We start from the raw sequence: 23,883 nt of genomic DNA, 5'->3' as shown, positions 1-23,883 counted from the left end.
TTTTTAACCTGATTTGGGGATGGAACAGAAATTATGTTATATAAACTGCTATAAATGCATAAACTGCAAACATATAATGGCTACATTTCTAGAGGTGTTTGCCACAGTTATGCTGTCAGGAGTGATGAAAACAGAAAAACAGAAAAACTAATTTACTGAGGTGAAAAGGACTTCCACAGGAATAGAGAGTGCATAGCTAACGTACAGGACTAGGAAAGGTGATTAAAAAATACGTCAATTGCCAGCCCAGTTCTAAAGGACCTGCTATAGAAAACATTTGATAGGGGGAAGAAATGTAGTGAAATGAGTCTCTTCTGTTAAGCTATCACAACAGGATAATTTTCAAAATTTAAAGAAGAGATATGGAAAACACACGATACATTTAGTTTACTGAGTATTGGCAAGCTATTGATATTGAAAGGATAAGTACTTTTGTATCAAAAACATGGGAAACATTGTGAACATCCACTCAACCTATTTCTGAAATGAACAATTTGCCTCTTGGGTTGGTTTTGCAATAAAGATTTAGTAGCCTTGGTTAAAACCTGATTCTAATAGTCTGGTATGGAAATTCTCCACGTTAAACCCCTAAACTCTATTCAAAATAGTTGCCATTTATTTATATACTAAATTTTTCAAAACATATTTAGTTTTAAACATGAACTAGCCACATGCAAAAACCTAAACTAGTTGACAGTTTTTCCATTGACAATTGTTTATATTGTATTCTTTGCAAAGTATTCAGTTTGGTGATTTTTAGTTAAAAACTCTAAGTATTTTGCTGTAAAAAAAAGCGACAAACAGACCATGCAGAAATAACTAGAAACTAGGAGGAGAATCCCCTATTAAAATGTGCCAATTCCTTCTCATTCCCTGGCAAAAATAATTGCTGAGCCACAAAGCATATCCATTTCATTTTACGTAGAACTCATACATATTGTGACACTGAGTAGCCAGAATCATGTCTGCGAACTCCATCACTCTCATAACACTTATCAAAACAATTCACAAGGCTAAAATTGCAACATAAGCAAATTCTTCCTTTCACCTCAGCTTACCATTAACCTTCACGCTCAACACTACAAACCAGGAAGCTGCTGTGTCCAAACAAAAGCACTAGAGGGCAAAGTATACACGTTCATGGAACTGGGATACACATGGCAGACAAAAAGAAAAGAAGCTCTGCCCTCACAACACTATATCCCTGCACACAGCAGTTAGCTAGTGGCTCCCTTATAGAAAAAAGTAAATATCATTGATCCCAAAACCTTACAAGAGGGACAAGTGAAAAGAATTTTTTCTTTTAAAATGGCACAAAAAACGGTAAAGAAAATGTGTCAATCTAATCATTTTTTTTCCTCAGGATGCCTTCTTCAGGGAGATAGGTAAGACTTGATCAGAAAGAACTTGGCTCTTTCTTTTTTCCCTTTGACATACAGTGGCACTTACCTGCGAAAAGGTGGAAATCCACATAACAGTATGTACGTGATAACACCTGCAGCCCAAATATCCACCTTTAAGCCATATCTGAGAAAACAAGACTGCATTACTTGTGCTGAATGTTAAAAAAACCCAAAACAGCAAAAGTCATTCCAATAAAACAATTGAATATATTTACATGAGTATATTGAGAATGTGTTCTGAGTTATTTGTTGATGATGCAGAAATGTATTTTGTATCTAAGAATCATTTTATTTAACATCCATCATGGGCTTTTAAATAGATTTTTATTTTTTTCATAAGCCTCAAGGCTCCCCAGGGTCTTCTGAATATACTTAGATTCAATTTAGTATCAAGGTTTCCCAATCCAGAATCACTAATGATAAAAGACAAGGATGTGCTTTCTCAGTCCTCATATTGAAGTAACTATCTCTAAGGTTATGTGTTGCTAAGCAACAAGAAAGATACCAATTCTCCAGTCTCTTGAGTGAGTAGCATAGGGAAAAAGAACTGCACTTTTCTTTTAAAGCACAGAAATTAAAACACTAGAGGTCAAAAAGAGGTCTTTTTTCCTGTTCTTTTCTATCCAGTAGATTCAGCTTGTCAAAGTCTAAAACACGCAGATGGAGTAGCTTTTGACTTTTGAGCTCACTGCAGCTGTGAAATATTTCTCAATGTGACAAATGCACTGAACAATGCTTGAAACAATACAACAAACCTCCCTCCATTAGGAAGACCAAATTCAGAATGGTTGCAGCTCATGCAAGAGTCAGCTAACATCAAATGGAGGTCTAATAGGTCTAAAAGGAACAACGTCTTATGAAAGTCTATTTTAAAAAATTATTTTGTGGGGGGTTTTTTTGTATTTTTTTTTTTTTTAATGAGACCATCAGTTATTAAATAGCACATATCACCCAAGTGAGATCACTTGAATTGACAAGATCTAATTAGACCTGCTCCAAGTACAGATTTAGGCCAGGTGACCTATGGAGTCTCTTCCAATATAAATTATTCCATGTCTAACATAAATACTGTTTGGCTTGCCTGTTTTTCCCCAAGCAGCTGCCACGGCTCTAAATAGTGAGGTGAAGCAGGGAATACAAAACAATAAATTCCAATACACCTGAACTGGGCCTAGGGAGATGGCAAGGAGGCAAAGGTGACTTCTGGGAGCAGAGTGAGCAAGAAAACTTGCCTGTTTGAGGAACTGAATGATGTCTGTTTTCTCATGGGTGGTTTGGTTGCAAAAAGATGGAGGACCATCCTATTAGAGCATTCTAGTTCTTACAACAGTTAGGAGTTACCTGGCAAAAATAACTGGTTACAAGACTTGTGTCTTAGTCAGTGATCCTCACCCTGTCTCTGCAATGATTTCTGGAGCCACATATGTGGGTGTACCACACACGGTATATAAAGGTCCTTCAACCACAGTTGCCAGTCCGAAGTCTCCTAGCTTCAAAGACTTGGTTCCGTCCGGATATTCACACACCTAGAATCAGCAAAACAAAGACAGAATGAGGAGGAGAACATCTGCATTTTTTAAATCCTTTAATTTGTTTGTAAAATAATAACCATCACACCAAGAAGACAGGAAAAAGAGGTAACTTCCACAGCCATGTAGGGAAAGAAGAGAAAAATGGTATGACCATTGATTGCCACAGTGCAGCTGATGTTCAATAGAACTGTCCGCCAGTTACACAGGTCAGATCGTGATGCAGCCTCAAGCAACTAGAGAGGTGGACAGAAAACCCAATCACAGAATGCTAAGAAGTTTTAAATATATTAAGGAAAACATAATACTGTACTTATATTTGATCGGGACCTAGAATTTAAAGTGGGATTGGCAGCTATGATCAGATTTTACGAACTTATTACATCTTTTACAAACTTATCATAAATCTGGTCAGTAAGCATACTGGATATTTCATATGGAAATATCTTCCCTAAGCTTAGTCTAAGCAAGTTCACAGGAATGAGAAATATGACTGCGAAGTGTTTAGGTTTCGGTATAGACCCAAGTGCATCTTGCCAAATGCCCCATAACAAACCTAGCACAACTTGTTCTTAGTAATTTTGCTGATGAAAGAAGCTAAATTTTAATAGAAAGAGAAGTATTATATGACAGTTATAGCAAGAGTAAATAAAACCAGAACAGACCAACAGTGAAAGAAATATCCCTAATAAATTAGTCTCAGCTTTGTTCTTAAAGTCAAATGTTTGTTAACGTGATTTCAATGGGTCTAGTTTCAAGAATGTAGGACTCCACAATCTCCAGAATGGCTGAATTTATTTCTTTGGACTGGCTGTGTTTGAAGATGCACTGATAAAGAAAATGAAGGTGGAAGGCTCACTCATTAAGTGCCATGTTACTGTGACTACCTTTTCGAGAAGCACCTCCCCCATCCTTCCTTTTGCTAAACACTAATTTATTAGAGGGCTTATTTAAATTGCTAAACACTGTCAGTGGAATTAGTTGGGAAAGAATTGACTATTAATTGGAAAATATTTTCAACTTATAGCCCTATCCTTGTAATAGTTCAAAATCCAGTCTGGGATAAGCCAAGATTTCTACTCTACTTGTAGCTTCATTAAATAGAACTGACCAACATCACAGAAGGCTTCAAGAAATATCATAAGTGTTGATAAAAGCTCCTAGCATTGCTGATGACAGTAGCTCAAACAGGAGAGATTACAGCCCTGTTTTTTAGGTTTGTGTGCTAATAACCAGTATATAATATGTATAACCTCTGTGTATAAGCAAGATAACATGCTGTTCCCATTCTGTGAACTGTAGTCCAAGAAGCTCCCAGAGCAGAATTCATGTTAACTCTTGTCAACACAATTATTTTGTGTCTACTGAAAACAAAAGTAGTTAGTCCCCCTAGGTCAAAAAAAATGCATGTACAGAGTTAATTCATGGCTAGAATACTGGTAAATCATCAGAAAGATGTTCCTGTAGTGACGGATGTAGTTGTCAGATGACAGTGAAAGAAAAAAATAACGCTTGAGATAACCATATGATCATTCAAAGAAATGGCGCTCAGACCGCCTTTTCTCCCACTTGCAAGCTATAATGAATAATTCATTGACATAGCTTTAAAATTCATTGTTTTGTGAGATAATAATCCTGCTTACCCAAATGACAGCCAATCAAAATGTAAATAAAGATAGGTCTAAGGACAAGTTTGAGCACAGCTCACTCGGGCTACGATGATTGCTATCTCATGGCAGAAGATTTATTTCATACATACTTATTCTAAATTGATATTCCTGCTGTTCTCTGCTCAGCTCCTTGACATTTATAGACAAGCATTCGCATTAATGAGAATGAAGTAAGAGAAAATATAATAAATGGGACATACCAGGAGATTTTCAGGCTTGATATCTCTGTGCACAATGTTGAGACCATGAAGGTATTTGAGTGCACTGGCTAGATTGTAGACCATTGCACTCCCATCTCGCTCTGTATATTTTGTAGAAGAAGTGATAGCGTCAAATAGATCTCCTCCCTAAAGTAATGGAAAGATCACTATATGAAAAACAATTATGTACATGATATTTCATAAAAAAAGCTTTGTAAAATCTTCCTTTACAAAAGGCCTGTTAAATGGTTAAAAAAAAATATTTTACAGAAAGATGATCTTGTCAGTAAGATACTAGACTGGGACTTGTGTCGCCTACGTTGATTCTCAGCTGTAGACCAAGCTCCTGGAGTCTGAGCTTGGGCAAATTTCAACTCTTCTCTGTCTTGATTTCATTCTATTGATCTTGCTACCTTTGATCACTCATTTATAGTACCTACACATAACAGTCATACGTTTTCCCCTTTCCTTCATCTTATAATACCTTTACACTGCAAAAACCAGCCCTGATTTTGAGTAAAGCCTATAGTTACAGAAATTAACACTAAAATAAAAAGCCTAATGAAATAAACTGCAAATTGGAATTTCTGTAGATATTGCAGAAATATAAAATAAAAATAGATGAAGAGGACAAGCATGTTCATTCCCAACCTAAATGATCCTATGATACACCAAAATGCAGAACCTACAGGCGATTTCTGAATATGCCAGTTGCGCAGTCTCTGATTATGGCTACCTTGTTCCTCTTGGAATACAGAACAACATGTAAGTGAGTTACTGATGCAGCATTACCAGTCATTGCAAGAAATTTTATGTGGGTGTCTCCATGATGGTTACCCTGGATACATCTGTAGGAGTGATCTGTCTGAGCTGTGGGTGGCATTCCAAGCATTTCAATACTCATGGAAAAGAAGCAGCAATTCAGGAAATACAGGCCAAGATGGTGGTGTATTAAAATATAAAAAACATACTGTCTTAAACCAATAAAAGCCTCTACTATATAAAAATAGCTCTAGAAAAGGAAGAGAAATGGGTAGGCTACAGAAATTATGAATTCAACAACTGCAGACTTCTTTTAGAGGTTTCCCAGGCTGGCAACCATTCTAGAGCAGACTCTTGAATCTAACAATGTTTCAGACAGAAATAGAAAGGGATTATGACAATATACATTATTTGTATCTGACATGCTGATCAAGCTAATGTGCAGTGTTGCTGTATACGTACAGAATACATACAAGAAAGCGCACGGCTAAAACTTAATATAATTTGTGCATTTGGTTCACAAGGTGAAAGCAAAATGCAGGTTTTTGTTTTCTCTGTACACGTGTAAAGCAGCATCTATTTTCTGGTAAATTGGAAATAAGGCGAATGAATGAACGAATGTTTGATACAAGCAAAACAGGTGAGATTTTTTGAGTTTTAATATTGCTAGACCATAACCACTGGTTTAAACTATTTGTTGTATCCACTCTCTATTAAGATAAGTTCATTAAAGAGAGATTGTTTCTTTAAAGCAAATGATTAAATACAGATATTAGTGAAATAAATGCAAGTTTTCTGTCAGTAAATGCATACCACTACTATGCTCGCATATTGTAAACATGACATAAAAACCACTATCCACTTCTTTCTAGACTGCACATTGCAGAATTACCTCAAATCTGTGTAAATAGCCTAATTACAACTGAAGAAACAAATTCCTTTAATATAACTGACTGACAAGAGTATTTACATGATTAAAAATGCAGGTTGCCACCGAAATCTTATCTGATTATACCTCCCAAGACCTTAACATCCCTAGATACTTCTCAGATTTTATACTAACACAGAGAAGTTTTTTTTAAAAAAAGTCTTCTTAGCCTTACCTTGACCAGCTCCATTACCAAATAGAGTTCTGTTGGGGTGTCCATTTCCTCTATAAGCATAATGATATTTGGATGCTTCACTCGACGCAGAATAGACACTTCATTTTCAATCAGGTGTTCCTGTTCAGAAAAGAGGACGGAAGTTAGTCTGAATAGACACGAAACTGTCAATTCACTTTTCCTTTAATCAGCTCACCACTTGACCAGTGACCACCCTTTCTGCTGTTTAATTTATATAGTAGAGGGTTAGTGTCAGATGCTGGATTTTAACTTGTATTTTAACCCAACTGTACTTCACCACTGACCAAATTTAATTTAACATACCGTATTTCAGACACATAACCAATGGTGTATCTCTGGCAAAAGATGCCAGAACATGACAGCAATTTAAGAAGTGCAGATTATATTCTTATTGTGGGTATTATGACGTGAAATTAAGTTCAGACTCCCCTCCCCCTCCTGCCTCTGAGCCGGATCATTGTAACCTGCCACCCCCATCAACAGTTAACATGCGCTTGATCCTCTCCAGCCTTCACCTCTCATTTAGCATAGGCTACTCAAGGACAAATTACCTGAGACTTATTTTCAAAGGCTTTATTTTTTAAAAAAGTTGTAAATTATACACAGGAAGAATATTATAACTGCTTTAGTTACAGATTTAAGTTCATTTTATATGTATGTTCAGATTTACAATCTGCAAGATATGTAACAGCTCAGTTAAGTTGTTGTGGCTCTAACAGCTTAACATCACACAGATTGAGTTTAATTTCCCTTTCCCTGTGCTTTTGAGGAAGTAAAGGGTTTCAAGAACAAATTACCTTCGGAATGTTCTGTTTTCTAGAACATCTTAGCACTTGGTTAACACAGAAGTTAACCAAGTACATGCAAAGTACATGCCCCTTTCATGTGAAGAATGCTTTGCATTTTCCTTTTTTGCAAATGATTTGCATTTTCCCTGTACTGGAATACAGATATTGTATTTAGGTTCACTGCAAAGTAAGTAACAATGCTTGCATAAAACACTGGTTTCCTTACACTTTGTCAGATAACAAATATGTACCCCTGGACTTGGAACTTATTCACATTTAATCCACTGATTAGTAGCATGCACTTCATGCATTTATTTGTGAGCAGAGCAGTAGAAGTAGATGTGATCCACTGTGTATAGTCAGTGATAGAAGATCTTACACAATTTCACCTTCTATTTCCAGGGTTATTTACGGATGCATTGTGTTTTTACCAAAGCTTTATGTGGCTACGTAACTCAGAAACCACATGCCATGTGTGCATCTCATTTTGTGAGTATGGTGCGGCAGACATGGGTTAAACAGTCACACCTTTGAAATTCAGTTTGAAAGAGCATCAATTGTCATTCTGAACAAACATATGTCTGCTCCAAGCAAAGTGCTCTGGAGGAAAAAAAACAAACAAACATGAAGCAATTTTGTTAAACACAATGCTGAATCTAATCAACAGACAAAAGTGAACAGCTACAGCGTACCAAGCGTTATGGATGGAAGCCTGTAAATTAAAAACTAGCATTAAAAGTCCAAGCAAAACCTAGAATTCTTATTATAGCTTTTCTTACCTAAAGAACAGACAACATTCTAAATTATTACATCTATTAATTACAACTATGGCCCAGTAGCATTACCTGTGCTTTCTTTGTTTCACTTGACTAAATTGTTAATTGCTTTAAATAAAGTTCAGGCATAAGTAATGCTTATTTATAAAAATATTATTGTTTATTTAAAAAGGCTCTAAAACACTATTGAGCTATTGTTTTAACACCTGCCCTCAAAATGCTAATATGAAGTCAGTTATTTTCAAGCACCCCACTGTTTTTGCTATATTTTGTCAAGTAAAAAAATAATAATTCTCAAACTTATAATGTTGTTCTGGATAGCGCAATACAGCTTTCAGTCTATATTAATATGATTTACTTACAGAGAAATTATTGTATAATTAACATTAGTCAACTGGATTCAAGTGTTAGGACATCCAAGGTAAACTGCTAGAGAGCAGTGAGCAACATACAAGTCATGATGAGCATTTTTAAGGCAGAGCTTATGCTGGCACATGAAACAGAGTGAGGAAGCACTAATCCATAGCAAATTTTAATTTTCTTTGTTGGAATTTTTCCTGGACGCTTCTGCTGCTGCTTTAACAGGTATAACCATCTTCTTAACAACAGTTCTTTGCTTGTACATACACATAGATCTGTTATAGAATCATAGAATGACCAGGTTGGAAGAGACCCACCGGATCATCGAGTCCAACCATTCCTATCAAACACTAAACCATGCCCCTCAGCACCTCGTCCACCCGTGCCTTAAACACCTCCAGGGAAGGTGACTCAACCACCTCCCTGGGCAGCCTGTTCCAGTGCCCAATGACCCTTTCTGTGAAAAATTTTTTCCTAATGTCCAGCCTAAACTTCTCCTGGTGGAGCTTGAGGCCATGCTACAGTTATGTAGCTGTACAGATTCAAGTCCTTTCAAAGCAGACATGTATGCATCCACAAGATGGATTTTTTTTGTTTGTTTCAAAGCAGTGAGAACGATAAAACAGAAAATATGTCTTAAGTCTGCTGTGTAAAATGTATTTCCTATCTCTAGACCATTCCAATTTATGATACCTAAGCAGCTGACTTTGACAAGTAATAAAAAACATCTAAACTTCTTAGCTGCGCACATCACCCCAAAATTTTCTTCTGCAACGAAACACACTGGGTCACCCTTCCCACAGCCAAAGAAACGCCAACATTTTAATCTCAAAGAGGCAATTCTAGCAGTTTTTCCTGTAGTTACATATTTTTAAGATTCCTTTCTAAGCTTTCCCTTAGATAAACCTAGGGAATATGAGATAAAGTGATGGGGAGTCAGGAACATTCATCTCCCAGCACCTAATACACAATTTAAAATCTGCATAGATAAAACATTTCTGTTTGAGGACCTCTACTTAAAGCAAGTCATCACAGCCAGTAACGTGTTAGTGTACAGCAATATACAGCTCCTCACCACAACAAAGAAGTTCATATAGACTTGCTACATCTTCCTACAAGGTCACATTCAGCATTTGGAGCTCTGAATTAAACTTCAGAGCAGTTATTCTATGTAATTGACAAAAAGGGCACCTTTGAATTAAAAGCATTGTAAAGCATTGTAATCGACTGTAAAGCTACCTCCAGAATAATTTCTGTGTAAACATAAAGAAATAAGGTATTTGCATCAAGAGGTCCATCTTTTCAGTCATCCTTGAGAAAATGGCATATTTCTTACTCTCAAAGAGACTTTAATTCAGAATTTGTCTGCTAATTAATACCGTGCCCTCAGTGTTCTTTTAGCTAACACTCAACTATGACCCATTTGATTCCTAAGCTCCTCAAGAGCACTTTGTTTTTAAGGTACTGCAATGCAGTGAGAAGAGAAATATTTTCTTTGTCATTATCTATTCTACTCTAACACTTAGTTTAGATTCTTGGCTGCAGGTTGGGGGGCTTCTTCTTCCTTTTTGAAAAATCTCTCTACTTGAGAGGAAGGTGAAGAAGAGGCCTGACGCTCTCAGAGATATTTGCTTCAATTATGTAACATGCTGTTCTGCTGAAGAGACAGTTTTGGGCTCTTTTTTTTTTTTTCTGAGCCTGAATTAAAAAGAAAGTTTGAGGAACTCCTTTGTTAAGAGATCTTTGTTACACAGGATGATGAAACTAGACAAACATAAAGAAATGGTTACAAAAATTTATTTCCAAATCCTTATTCTATGCATAAAAAAAGTGGATGTAGAGCCATAAAAAGATAAAAATAAGAGGCAGAGAGAGATAGGAAGTATGTAAATACATCTATAGTTGCAAATGTCCTCTCTAAAATTTTACAGATCAATATCTTTCTAAATATATTTTGGACATCTACTAGCATTTTCTTTGTTAACCCAATAAAATAGATGACTGATTGGTTTTTACTCTATTATCTAGTAGACTTACAATCACCACTTTTATTCTTTTTTTATTTGCTTCTTGGACACATTGTGATCCTGGTAAAGAGATATACTGAAAATAGTAAGAAAACCCGAACACACCCACAATCTACGGTTAATGAGCAGCTGCTAGTGCTGTTTCTCCTATTTCTTTTATACATGCTAATTGTACGCTACCTTTCCACAGCATTTAGCCTTGTCTATGATCTTCAGTGCAAACTCCTTTCCTGTGGATCTAGCAAGAGAAATATGAGAACCATTAATTAGAAACTGATCAACAAATTATGGCTTTATCTAAAAGCATATAGATCATCATAACAGAATGCCTTGACCCATGGAGGTTGCTGACAGAAAATTCGCAGAACAGACTTGATTGTGCTTGTTTTCTCAGCAGCATTTGTGCCTGCTGTTTCCCTGACTACCACAACCTAGCTCACTTTATGTATTAATCCCAGTCTCCATCTGCAATTCATCCTTCTGTGACCTGGCACAACTCTGTCACTTCTTTAATGCAACATCCAACATTTGTCTTGAGCTTTCTATACAGCTTTGTTCAGTTGGTAGGCTTTAAAGATACACGTTTATGGGTAAGTGAAAAGAAGAAAGATCGATACCCTAGTAGAAAAATGCAATAGGGTACAGCAGAGCTAAAACCCCATGTTTATTACAGACTACTCTAAAATCTGGCAGAATGTATTAGGCACTAATTTTGACCTTTTTGTATTTCATTCTTTATTTTTTTTTAGTGTCTTCTGTTGAATTCTATAGTTGTCATCAAAAACCCCATGGCATTTAAGAGGGTGGTTATACACAAAGTAAAAAGGATTACTGTTTTCAGTAAAAATGCTCACTGAAAGGAGTTCTTGTTTGCCTTTCATCCCTTTAAGCAATTAAAAACCTCCACTCCTTCCAAAGGGGAGAAAATGAGAGAACACAAATGAATTACCTTTTTTTTTTTTTAAACAGAGAACTAATTTCTACCTATATTAATGATGAATTAAAAAAATTAAAAATCACAAGAAAATGCCATAAGACCCTGTTGCTAGTATTGTTGCAGCAGTACCTACAGAATCCAATGTGCATCAGAACACCACTAGCATGTATGGCAAAAAACATCAGAAGCATATACAAAAGCAAAAGTCAGGCATGTTTGTAAACATCCAGGATAACTCCCAGTATACTTTTGGCATTAGACACAAATAGTAAATATTAGTACCCTGAAAAAAGAAACTCAATTAATGTTTCACATTCAATTTATCCATTATTGAAAAACATGCAGTAGAGAATATCTGCTCTGAAAGAGCAGCTGTATCTGTGAGGTTGTCATAGTTACAACCTGATCTGGTCTTTAGATACAAGTGTTATCTAAATGGTATCTGTGAAGTGCCATCCTCTCATATTACAGACCTGATAGAAAATCTACTATGAAGACAATGTGTAATTCAGAATCACAATTTATGCGTTACACTAAATTAAGTACATTATCTGAAAGCCTGCAAACAACTGATCAGCAAAACCCACTCAGTAAACCTTCGGCACTTAGGCTGTAGATAAAGAGGAGTTAACATGCACAAAGCCAATTCATTAACCAACTTCAAATCCCTCTTGCAAATATCCTTTACTATAGCATCTAAGAAAAAAAAATGGATATCATCCACATAATTTGTGTGCTGATACCACTGCCTATCATACACCAGTCTGACAGGCTTCTGGTATTCTTCCGTCTAGCTGTCACTGTCCATCTGTTGACTCATGTCTTTATATATAGACATATAGGCACCCTTTGCAAAAGAGACCGTCTTATTCTTTTGGTAGAACAGCTGGTATAATAAAATCCTGGCTCAACAACTAAGGTTCCTAAGCACAACACTATTAGAAATTAAGTATAATAATTAACATGAATCAAAAGACAAGAATTTATCATTGGCATTTCCTCTCTCATTATTAACAACTATTGTATGTTTTACATAAAAGTAATTTAATCATGTTTCACTAAATATAAAGATTGGATCACTTACAAAACTAGATTTCCAAGTTTAATTTTTCCTTTAAAAAAAATAATTGGAAGGTTGTTTTTCTAGTCGAGTCCTCATTCCAAAAAAGCACAGATGTCATTTTGAAACCCAAGTGACCTAGTGACCCTTGTTCCATTTTCAGTGGAACTTAAGTGATTTCTATAATGCACAATTATTATTCCCAAAAATAATAAATTACATTACTTTTTACTTTTAACCTGTTCATGAATGTAGTTCGGTCTATAGATTAAAAGGGATGTGTGGCCAGTTTCAGGATGCATGGGAAAATACTATGAAACATAATTCATTTGGTGTCAGCACCCAAATTTGGGGTTTTTAAACCATGTCTCTTCAAGAGACAAGGCATGCTGGAGCCTAACAGGATCCACCTGTTGGGATGGGGAAAACACATCTTTGAGTGTAAGCTGGTGGGGCTGACAGAGAGCTGTAGGTAAGCCAAGGGTTGGCACAGCATTGTCCCAGGGTGACAATGCTAGAGGGAACATTTGCACTGCTCCTGGAAGTACAAAGGGCTCCAGACACATCTCAGAAATGCTTGTACACGGTCATATACAGTAAGAGTAACAAACAGGATGAACTGGAAGCGTTGCTCATCTCTCAGGTCTACGAAACCATTGGTATTAGTGAGACTTGGTGGAATAAGCCCCACAACTGGAGTGCTAGGATGAAGGGCTACAGGCTGTGCAGAAGGGAGAGACAGGGTAGGGGAGGTGTTGCAATATATGTAAGGGACAGCTTTGATTGTACAGCCCTTAAAGCTAGTGATAATGTGGCTGAGAGCTTTTGGGTGAATATCAGGGGGATGGAAAACTCATCACCCAGCCAGGATGTAAGTACTGATGAGTTATTCTACAGGCAATTAGGAGAAATTTCTGAACCAGTAGCCCTTGTCTTCATGGGAGATTTCAACTTCCCAGACATCAACTGGGAATATCATACTGCTCTGACGAGCAGGTCTTGGGAATTCTTGCAGTTTGTAGGAGATCATTTCTTGTCGCCAGTACTAGACTTGCTGTTTGTGAACAGAGAAGATTTGTTGGGGATGTTAATGCTAGATGGCTGTCTTGGTCACAGTGACATGTAATGGTTGCATTTAAAATTTTTGGCATTATGAGAAAAGAAGACAGCAGGGTTCCTATGCTGGGTTTCAAGACAGAAACCTTAGAGCTATTCAGGGAGCTATTTAGCAGAATACCCTGGTAATCTGCTTTTGAGGGCTTATGAGTTCACAATTGCTGGGCAATCTTTAAGAACCACCTTTTAAAAACACAGGAGCAGGCAATCCCAGTGTGTCGTAAGTCAGGCAAGCAGGGCAGATGAACTGCTTGGCTGAAGAGGGAACTCCTCGTATAGCTCAAGAGGCACCTAGGATGGAGTAACGCCAGGCACAAGTATAAATTGGAAGAGAGGTGGCTGGACAGCAGTCCTGCAGAAAGTGGCCTGGGCGTGCTGGTTAATGGCAGGCTAAGTTATGAGTCAGCATGTCAGCGTGAATCAGCAGTGCTCTCTCAGTCAAGAGGGCAACCTGCTGGTGGTCAAACACTGGAACAGGCTTCCTAGAGAGATGGTCAATGCCCCAAGCCTGCCAATGTTTAAGAGGCATTTGGACAACGCACTTGATAACATGCTTTAACTTTTAGTCAGCCCTGAAGTGGTCAGGCAGTTGGACTAGTTGGTCAGTGTAGGTCCTTTCCAACCGTAATAGTCTATTCTTCTTTTCTCTTCCACTCAAGCCTCTTATGTTTAGCTTCTTGCAAAATTAAATGGATAGAAATTCAGTTGCAACTCAGCTGGCAATATTGCCTTCTCATGGTTTCTGTAACAAATCTGCAGTGTTTGAAGCAGTAGGGATATGATTACACACTGATGTGGTAACGCTTGTCAGGAACCAGAGTTTGTTGTTAGAAATTGTTCAAAAAGAGAAAATAATCCCAAGACCTTGATGTCTAGATGTTAACACTTATGAGGAGCACTGTCTTAAACCTGTACCTGCAACAGGAACAGGTTTTGAGCATTAATTGCAGCATACTCAGATCACATCTAGCCATTATTCCTTTATCAGCATTGTACTCTGCTTGTATCTCTAGGGGCTGCTACCTCAGTCTTTATTTTTCACTCTATAAACCTTGTATGCTTATACATCGCTTCCTCAAAAAAGTACTAAAAATAACAATTGTTATTTGCTGACATAAAGCAGAAGAGCGTGTGTCACAAACCACCTCTCTATATTATTCTCTGTAATGGAGAGAAATAATCCAGATACATGATGAAGAAACAGTTCCCTTGAGAAAAAGCAGTAATGGCTATAAAAAGTTATGAATTGTAAGTCACCTGTGTTTCAGTAGAGGGGGCCTCTACTCAGGCCAGGTTCAGCCTCAGTAACTAACCCTTTTGACCCATTTATATGATTCAGCAAAAGTATCTATCTATGCATCTACGATCTGCTAAGACTGGAATGAGATTTCTCCATTCATAAACTATCTTTCTTTTCATTTAAATACAACCAGCAGATGAGGATCTAATAAAATAAACTGTTCCTGTAACTTTTATGGTTTTTACAGACATTCGCTGAATTTGCCCAGTATTTGCGTTGTTGGAGACTCCTTGTAATATTTAAGAAGTTGACATAGTTCTCAGTTTGATGAAGACAGCAGAAGGTGGTTCTAAAAAATACACTGAGAAAGTGACAGTCAAGTCATCTGTTATGTTTGCACTAGCAGCAAAGTGTGATTCAAAGCTTGCAGAGGAAGAACAGTAACACAGCACGGGTCTGTAAAGGTATCCTGTCTACCCCATGGGAAATCAGGCACAAGAACATTTTAAAGTCTGCAAAACTGAAGGTTTGATTTTAAAAGTCACTGCACTACCTTGCAGAAGAAGCAAGCACAAGGGGATCAGTAGCACAGGCTAATAGCCACCAACTGCATGCAGAAAGCTGTGAAAAAGCACTTAAGCAGCAAGCAGTAGGGATACTATATCAGCGGAAGAAGGGTCTCTCAAAGATTGTTTAGCTGCCACATACAATTTTGAGCACAGTCGGTTGTGTGAGTGGATTCCTTGAAGGTCCATGGGGTTTCTTTAGGAGCCTTCATCAGAAAGTGATGATATGTCCTTTAGGTTTTGGGATAAAAAGCCATGTTCCTTTGCTGCCCTCAAACACCTTTGCTGGAATAATACATAGGATGCTCTGAGTGTTTTGCTAGCCTAGTTCTCCTGAAGTGTAGATATATGTTTGGAACTGGTCTTTCTTTGGCTTTCATCTCATCACATTTTCTTTGAAATTATGCTAACACACAGGGCTTTATCCAGTAAAATAAACAGCAGTACTGAACAAGTTTCCTTGCTCACCGTTCTACGCACTCCTTTACAACAGCAAAGTTGCCATCACCGATCACCTTCCCTACTTTATACTTCTCAAGAATGGTAGATGATCCTGAGCACTTGTTTCCATTCACACCTGCAAAAAAATCAAGGTCAGTAATGCAAGCTGAAGAGAAGTGTCAGCAGGACGTAATATATTCCCAATGGGTTCCACAGATACAGAACAGAAATGCAAAACAAAACTTAAAAGCAAGCTGTTTTCTTCATAGCTTATTCCTTTGTCTTTATCTCAAACATAAGAAAGAACAAGGTAAGATTAATCAGAGTTGTATGACCTTTTAATAAATCAAATAGAATCATAGAATAACCAGGTTGGAAGAGACGCACCGGACCATCGAGTCCAACCATTCCTATCAATTACTAACACATGCCCCTTAGCACCTCGTCCACCCGTGCCTTAAACACCTCCAGGGAAGGTGACTCAACCACCTCCCTGGGCAAAAATATTACTATATTTTCACGTGCACATATTCCAAAAGTAATGAATGCCGTTAGAAGTCCTTAGTCCAAATATTTTCTGAACTCAAAATACTTTTTTGAAGTATCTTTTTGCATACTCAAAGCAAAAATGCAAATAAGATCCATTTACAAGGCATATAGAAGAGCCAAAAGTTTTATCTGCTGAATTCCCTTAGCTGCTGCTGAAGCATCCAAAATGCAAATAAGTTTGATGGCTGCTTATTTCAGTGTTCGTAAGTTAAAAAGTTGACTTGAAAATTAAAAAATAATAAAAAATAATATTGCCCTAAAGATAGAAAGAATGAAAGGTTATTTGATAGACTACTGGTTCTACCTGAAGCACAGTGTAATGTTTCGAGGAAGGCTCCACTTTCAATCAATCCAGCCACAAACACATTTCTGTTGATCGTGTTCAAAATTACTGAGATTCCTAACAGTGACTATTGAAGAGCAGGGTCCACTAATATACTATCACTTGACAAAAAAAAGAACAACATTTACTATCTAGCTGTACTGCCTTGATGTAGAAAATCCAACAACAATTCTCCCAAGATAAAGTTGTCAATAAGGTATCGTACATGTCAGAAGAAAAAATTATCTGAAGTCATCAGAAATCATCTGAAAGTGCTAAACCAACTGCAACCTAGAACAAAGTTTTTGCAAGTATCGTTAGCAAATATTGGTGTCCTACCTTCAGGACTCTGGAGTGACTCAGGTACACCATTCACACTCGAAGAAGATCCACCATGTGGAGGGATCTACAGAAGTACATAAGAATTTATTATTTCTGATGATAAAGTAACGCCAGAAGGAGCCAGACAAAAACCCAACAAAGTTAAAAAAACACCTGTACAGTCAGTTTACTTTTCTACTCCCATCTTATTCTTACAGTTACTTCTTCATTTTTCATCATCATTAACACTCGCACCAACTTAAGGTTCTATCCTGATATTCCTATCCATAGGAATTGAATTCAGAGGACAGTAGTTGAACAGATTTCAGTAAACAGCAAAGAAAATTCCTTTCAGCTGCACCAAGTTCCATCTAAACACTATAGAGCCAGTGTTTGTGGAGGCAACGCTTCTTCCTCATTCTACACAACAAGATCAGTAAGATACACTCTGCATAGATTTTCAGGCAAGACAGAAAGAGCAATCTGCAGTTGACTATTCAGTGGCTGGGCACAGCAAATGTGCATTCTTGCTGTAGTGTAACACATCTCGTCATCACTGGCACTGTCTAAGGTTTCCCTAACTGAAGTCTGTCAGTGTATGCTGTCTTTAGATTAGCACTAAGCATGCCAAGAAGGTAATGCAGAAATGCTTGCATGGACCTACTAGTTTTAATTTAAAGAAAAGAATCTCGGCCTAGGTGGCTGCATACATCTGTGATAGTTATATTTCCTTGGTAATCTAGTGGTCTATATTTTAGGTTATTAAGGATACGAAGGTTTAAAACACCTACAAGCACTTTAAGTTAGATGTCTGATATGCATCCAGACATAGATCCAGTTTTACTAACTGTGACACTGCATAAAACCCAAATATCTACGTTATTTTGAAGGATGAAGGAAACTACTTTTGCTACACTAACAACTTAATTGGTACTCAATCTGAATCTTCACAATTCTATTGGAAGTCACCCTGTCATACTGCCCAGGGACATACACAACAGTCAATTATTTTAAAAAGGGGTGGAGACACAGAACTGCATGTAAAATGTACTGTATTCAATGCATCATTGCTTTATAAGCTCACCTAGTACAGTTAAGTACAAGGATGCTTAATATTTCAGATCATTCCCCTTCCTCAACGTAACATTTCTTGCTGTTCTGTGAAGTTCCGTATCTTGTTTTCTTCATGGGCTATTATAGTAGTTCTCACCACTCACCACATAAAGGATTAAAATGCTTCTCTGCCTTAAGCTCAGTGTCTGTTGAAATGGCTTTGCATGACACCAGGAATGCAAATGCAGCATTTTCTGTTTTAGCCGACATTGTCTGGTTACACTGCTGAATATTTTAAATCATTAACATTATTGTCAATGAAAGAACCGTACTGACAGATAGGGATGTTGTCTAAAGGCTCATGAAATGCTAATGACTGCTTAAGTTTCTAGTGACAGCTGAGCTGCCAAATCAGCTAAAGGTACAGTAACTAGAAGCTGTACAACTTCATTGTGCAGAGCCTCTAAAACAATGATATTTATTAGCGTTTGGCATAAAAGTAGCACCAAATGGCAATCAGTCAGCTAATACTCTGCTCCTTGCTAATAACTTAAAACCAGCCTATGTTAATGTGGCTGTCTTTCTAAGTTATCTATTTATTTAACAAGGATCAGGAACAAGGACATTTGGGTTAAATGAGATTTGTGCAAAATCATGAGTCAGTCTCTTAACCAGTCATATTTTCTTCAAGCATGAAGCAGAGCTAACAGAACAGATCACTGCAAAATATTAGTCATAAGCCAAAAATACTAGTCATTTATTTTGGGGTTTCAGTGGGTGACAATACATCAAAATATCTAACCCACATTTTCAACTTCCTTCATCCTTGTAATCAGGTCAGAGCATGACTGGGCACATTCCTTCTTACCAGGTATTTACAAGAAGGAAGCAAACAGCAACAAGGAAAAAAAGCCAGAAGAAATACAAAAAGGAAAAAAGAATAGAAAAAATCCAATGCTGCTGTTGTGGTTGAGATGCTAGATCAGAACCTTTAATGGCAAGTTTTACCTCAGCCTGCCACTAATTTGCCTCATGGCTCTAGACACAAGGCAGAACTCACATTATAACAGAGACTGCCTATAATTTAGGTGTTGCAGGTCTGTTTCACTGTTCCTCAGCAGTACAAACAGGCTAGTCTTTTCCTGCTGTGTCAGAGCACAGTAGAAATTAACTCTTAAGAGAGGTACTTGACTAGCCAGAAAAGGTGGAGATGAGTAGTAATTGACAATAAGCAACACAGAAATAAGTGATTTTTATTATTAAAGTAACTTTCTAATTTAACTACCCAGTGACACATAATATTTAGAATATCTTGTACTGTCGGTATCCCACCAGATGCAGGTATTTTGGAGGTGAAGTAAAGATTCTGGATGCACAAGTAGACTTGGCTAGTCCACTAGCCATTTGAGAAGTAGTAAGAAGAAGAGAAAAGGCTGTATGTTGCTTTGATACTACACAAGTGAATAGCATCTACAATTACACCACAGATGATGTTTTGTAACAAATCCTCCTCCCATATTCCAGTACATACCACACCTACTGCTCTTTTCCAATACTGTTCACCTTACATATGATAAATTCAGAGTGTGTAGGTCTTAAATCCACCCTCTCAAATACACATGCAAGTTCTAGAAAACTTAAAGCTGAGGTAGAATTTAGAGCAGCAATGGCTATCCAGCCCTATGTTTAAAACAATTGCTTCAGAATGTGGGTGCTACCGGCCAATAACGTCTTACATCAACAGACACTCCTGTTGCATTTAAACATTATTCAATACAGAATATAACAATTACTGCTTTTACTTTCCTCAAGTTGTCTCCCTGCAGGTAATGTGAGTTTCAACAGCACATCCAGAGCCAAATGCACTATAAAAAAATAGTTGGTAGAGACACTGAGAATATCTTGGTGAACACACAGTTCTCAAAACTAGTTGCGTATCATTTTATAGTTAATTAAAGATGCTGTAAAATGTTACAAAAAGGTACTGAGCTGGAAAAAAAATCTCTGTGTTTTGTTTTCTTCCCATGATGCACTATTTTCTGTAGAATAACTTTTTTTCAATTTTAACCATTTTCACAAAAATATCTAAACGTTTCTCTATATTTTCTATTATTTTGTATAGAATGACTGTTACTTAAGTCACCAGGTTTATCAAAATAACATAGTTTGGGGAGAAACACTCACATTAGACCTGTCATAACCATAAGCTTAACACATCTACTTTAGTACCCAATGTGCCTATACGTGCTCAACATCTTTACAGTATTTCTAAGATGCACTACATTTGCTGCCTTCAGCCTCCAGCACATTCATAATGTATGCACAGGCACTGCTGTGGTAATCCTTCATCTGAAGGCTAAAATGAGAATGTGAACTCTTTTACCTTCAGAAAAACTCTGATATTCTCAAAGAAGCTTTCTCTGTCCTTACTAAAGCATTCAAATTGGTGACTCTAACTGTAGACTATGACTATTTTAGTGAAATTGTGAATTAACTATTTGCAGAAGTATTCTCTGAAATCTCGGGACACTTATTAATATCACTGTAATTAATACTGAAAGGCTGCAGTAAGAAAGGGCTAAGAGATACTCCAAACATAAGTGAAGTGTTATTTATATAATCAGTATTTCTAGTGAGGTGTTGTTAGCATTTATTATCAAAATGCTTAATAGCAACATAATCTGTAAGACAGGAACTTCATATTTTTAAGCAACATTTAAACACTGCTAGCAACCCAACTATACCAAGAAGCTACTTGTAACAATACAATAGCCACTTAGAATGTAGTGATTTTGCTACCATTAATTTTAGCAGATATGATGTGTGTATATATATACACACGTATATAGATATTAAAAAAAATAGTGTCATGCAGTTTGTTGCATTTCTCTGGAAATACTGAAGAACCACATAAAGATTTATCCTTTTTCTAAAGAGATTTTGACCTGCATCATATTATGTAAAGCATTTCATAAACAGATGACAATGACGAGAGGACTCAATACCTGCGAATACCTTAGTTTCTCTACCAGCAAAAATTAGCCTGCTCTTTTTACTCACTGCATGAGCAAGAAAAGATACTGAATTGTAGTATCAAAGACAACAGTTACAGAATTCCTCTAAAACCTGCTATTGCACCTGTGTCACTAGGCTGGATAATTGCATGTAAATATTCTTAACATGTAACTGCTAACAGAGACACATATGTACAAAACTGAAGAGATTAAAGCTGTGATGAAGATAGGCACTAATCCTTCAAATCACTTAAGCACATGTTTAACTTTAAGTACATTAAGATCCTCATCGAAGTAAAATGGACTACTCAATAGCTTAAAGTTAAGCAAGTACTTAAGTTATTTGTTGGATCAGGTTTTAATGCCCTTTCACTTTGGTCATTTGGTCAATCAATCGAAAAAGTACTACTGAGACAAATTCAAACACAACGTTATTTAGCATTACTGGGATTCTAAGAAAGGTCTCAACTGTAAACCTTCTTTATTTGTACAATTTTATTTTCATTTTAAGATGATGGCAAGAATTTGTGGTAGTTAATTTCAAGAGGGGACAATAAAACACATGCAAGTAAGCATAAGGAAGTTGGGACACCACTTTCCAAAATCTCCTATTTAATCCAGACTCTGGGTGATTTTATGGTATGAAGTGTGTTTCAGATGTACTGGAAAGAGCTAAGAGTCAAAACACCTCCAACAGCACTGCATATCTGGGTATCTATAAATACACACTTAGAAGCAAATAAAAAGGTTAAGCCTTTCAATTATCACCTGCCTACAGAACAGCAAAAGGATTCCTCTCAGTCACTTGTCTTATGCCACCAAATGAATTATTACCATTATTTCTTAATCCATGCACTTGCTTTAACACTACAGGAAAGTTAATAGAACAATAAGAAATGAAGCACATTTGCTCAAAAAACAATATCATAGTCACCTACTTAATGACTGCATTTGCTAACTTTTATATCTAAATTTTTACCTTGAAACAAAGTGAAAATGTGTGGTTACAGGCTAAAATTGTGATGTTAAAAATAAACAAATTTAATAAGAATACATAGTAGCATGCAAGTGAATGCACGATATTGATATTTGTCACCCATTGGAATAAAGGCATTTATTCAGTGTTTATTATTATAAAGCCATAGCATAAATTGCTTATTTCAATATAATCTACCCCAGTAAAATTTTTTTAAACATTTCGGCACGGTTGGGATATTTGATGACAAACTGGCCTACTGTATGTATTGAACAAGTAATAACATAAGGATACTCTGGTTGCAAGAGCTAAAAAAGGGCAGAAGGAAAGCCCTTCTCTTTAAAGATAAGCTGTTCACAAGGAGCGTTTCCTGCAAGGAGTGTTCTGTGCCTGAGCATACCACATCTGCTTACAAAGTGTTGTGAAGCAGAAAGAATCCTTAGGGACTGAAGAGACTTCACTTTAAAGCGAAAGTGGCATTCAAAGAATATGATGTAAAACTCAATGTCTGAGACTGAGAAAAAACTGCTGTTGCAATCAGTACCTTTTGCAAGTTTACTGCCCTGACAACTAGCACTATCACTTAAGCTCTACATTGACTGTCAAACTTCAAAAACTTTAGCCAGGTATAATCCATAGTCAAATATTTTATCTGGTTCTGGCTTTCCAAACAAAGGTTTTCAAAGCACAGTTCATGTGCAGGTGCTCTGATGGTCTGCTCTTTACAGGAAACAAACATCAACAATATGACTGTTCCCTTTTCAAGCTTATATAAAACCATTATTAAGTGTTGCTGTTTCATGCTCTACAAAAATAAACATACGATTCCTACACAACACATCAGCCAAAATATTGCATTTCCAAAGCCAGAAGACTCAGAAACATACTTCATTCTTTCACTGTCTGCCATGGTATTTATATCTACATTTTAATTCAGCTGTAGCCATAGCACCTTCTTTATACAAGAATTCTTTAGCAGTAAGGAAAAAAATCTCAAAATAATAAAATCGGTCTCAGCTTTCCCTCTGTTTTCCTCACTGGACTGGACAAGATCAATTCTACAAAAATAATAATAGGTTTCTTCAAAGAATCTGGTTTTGCATAAAACCATGCCTCCCTGTTACTGATTTTACAGTGAAACTTCACCAGTTAGTCATTATTCCTAGAACATAATCAAGAAACAAGGGTCACTGTACAGTGCACTTGATCCTTTTGGAATTTATCCTGAGATTCTCCAAATAACTTTCCCTATCTTTAGTCTCAGGAGCACAGCTGGGATCCTCTTGCTGAACTGATGCATTGTAATGAGATACAACAAGAGCTACTCATTACTTCACTAACATGTCAGGTCTGAGATGACTAATATGCTTTTGCTGTTTTCTTTTGTCATATATGAATTATTTGACACGAAAACCCATTAGTGCCCAGCATCAATTAAATTCTAAAATGAAAAAGTACAACAGCCTCCTTCAGTGAAATAATTGGCAGTGAAGGGGAAAGAGGACATGTCCGCTGTACTGAAAATTGCTTGTTACTATCAGAATTATCTCTATCTTAATGGAGCTTTAATCAGCTAAAAGCAGACAGGACAGCGTGGGAAAAAAGCCCAACCAAACTACCTAGTTTCTAAATTTGAAATTTCATTAAAG

General features: G+C 36.8%; 1 protein-coding gene across 4 annotated transcripts in view; it reads right to left on the bottom strand.

Moving 5' to 3' along the window:
- The window catches only part of DCLK2 (doublecortin like kinase 2), an 84,037-nt gene that overhangs the window by 7,797 nt on the left and 52,357 nt on the right, over positions 1–23,883 (bottom strand). For all 4 annotated transcript variants that reach the window (XR_011337323.1, XR_011337324.1, XM_069855342.1 and 1 more), the window contains 7 exons: positions 17,210–17,276; positions 16,027–16,135; positions 10,820–10,877; positions 6,668–6,787; positions 4,803–4,949; positions 2,796–2,929; positions 1,450–1,527 (listed from right to left, as the gene is read on the bottom strand). Coding sequence is in view for 2 of the 4 variants with exons in the window: in XM_069855342.1 (XP_069711443.1) it covers positions 1,450–1,527; positions 2,796–2,929; positions 4,803–4,949; positions 6,668–6,787; positions 10,820–10,877; positions 16,027–16,135; positions 17,210–17,276 (713 nt within the window). In the remaining 2 variants the exon portion in view is untranslated. The remainder of the gene's footprint in view (positions 1–1,449; positions 1,528–2,795; positions 2,930–4,802; positions 4,950–6,667; positions 6,788–10,819; positions 10,878–16,026; positions 16,136–17,209; positions 17,277–23,883) is intronic.

Source organism: Phaenicophaeus curvirostris, chromosome 4 (genome assembly GCF_032191515.1).
Source record: "Phaenicophaeus curvirostris isolate KB17595 chromosome 4, BPBGC_Pcur_1.0, whole genome shotgun sequence".
In the NCBI taxonomy this organism is placed as follows: Eukaryota; Metazoa; Chordata; class Aves; order Cuculiformes; family Cuculidae; genus Phaenicophaeus; species Phaenicophaeus curvirostris.
The sequence above is the reverse complement of the archived record's forward strand: the minus strand, read 5'-3'. Positions and strand labels throughout refer to the sequence as shown.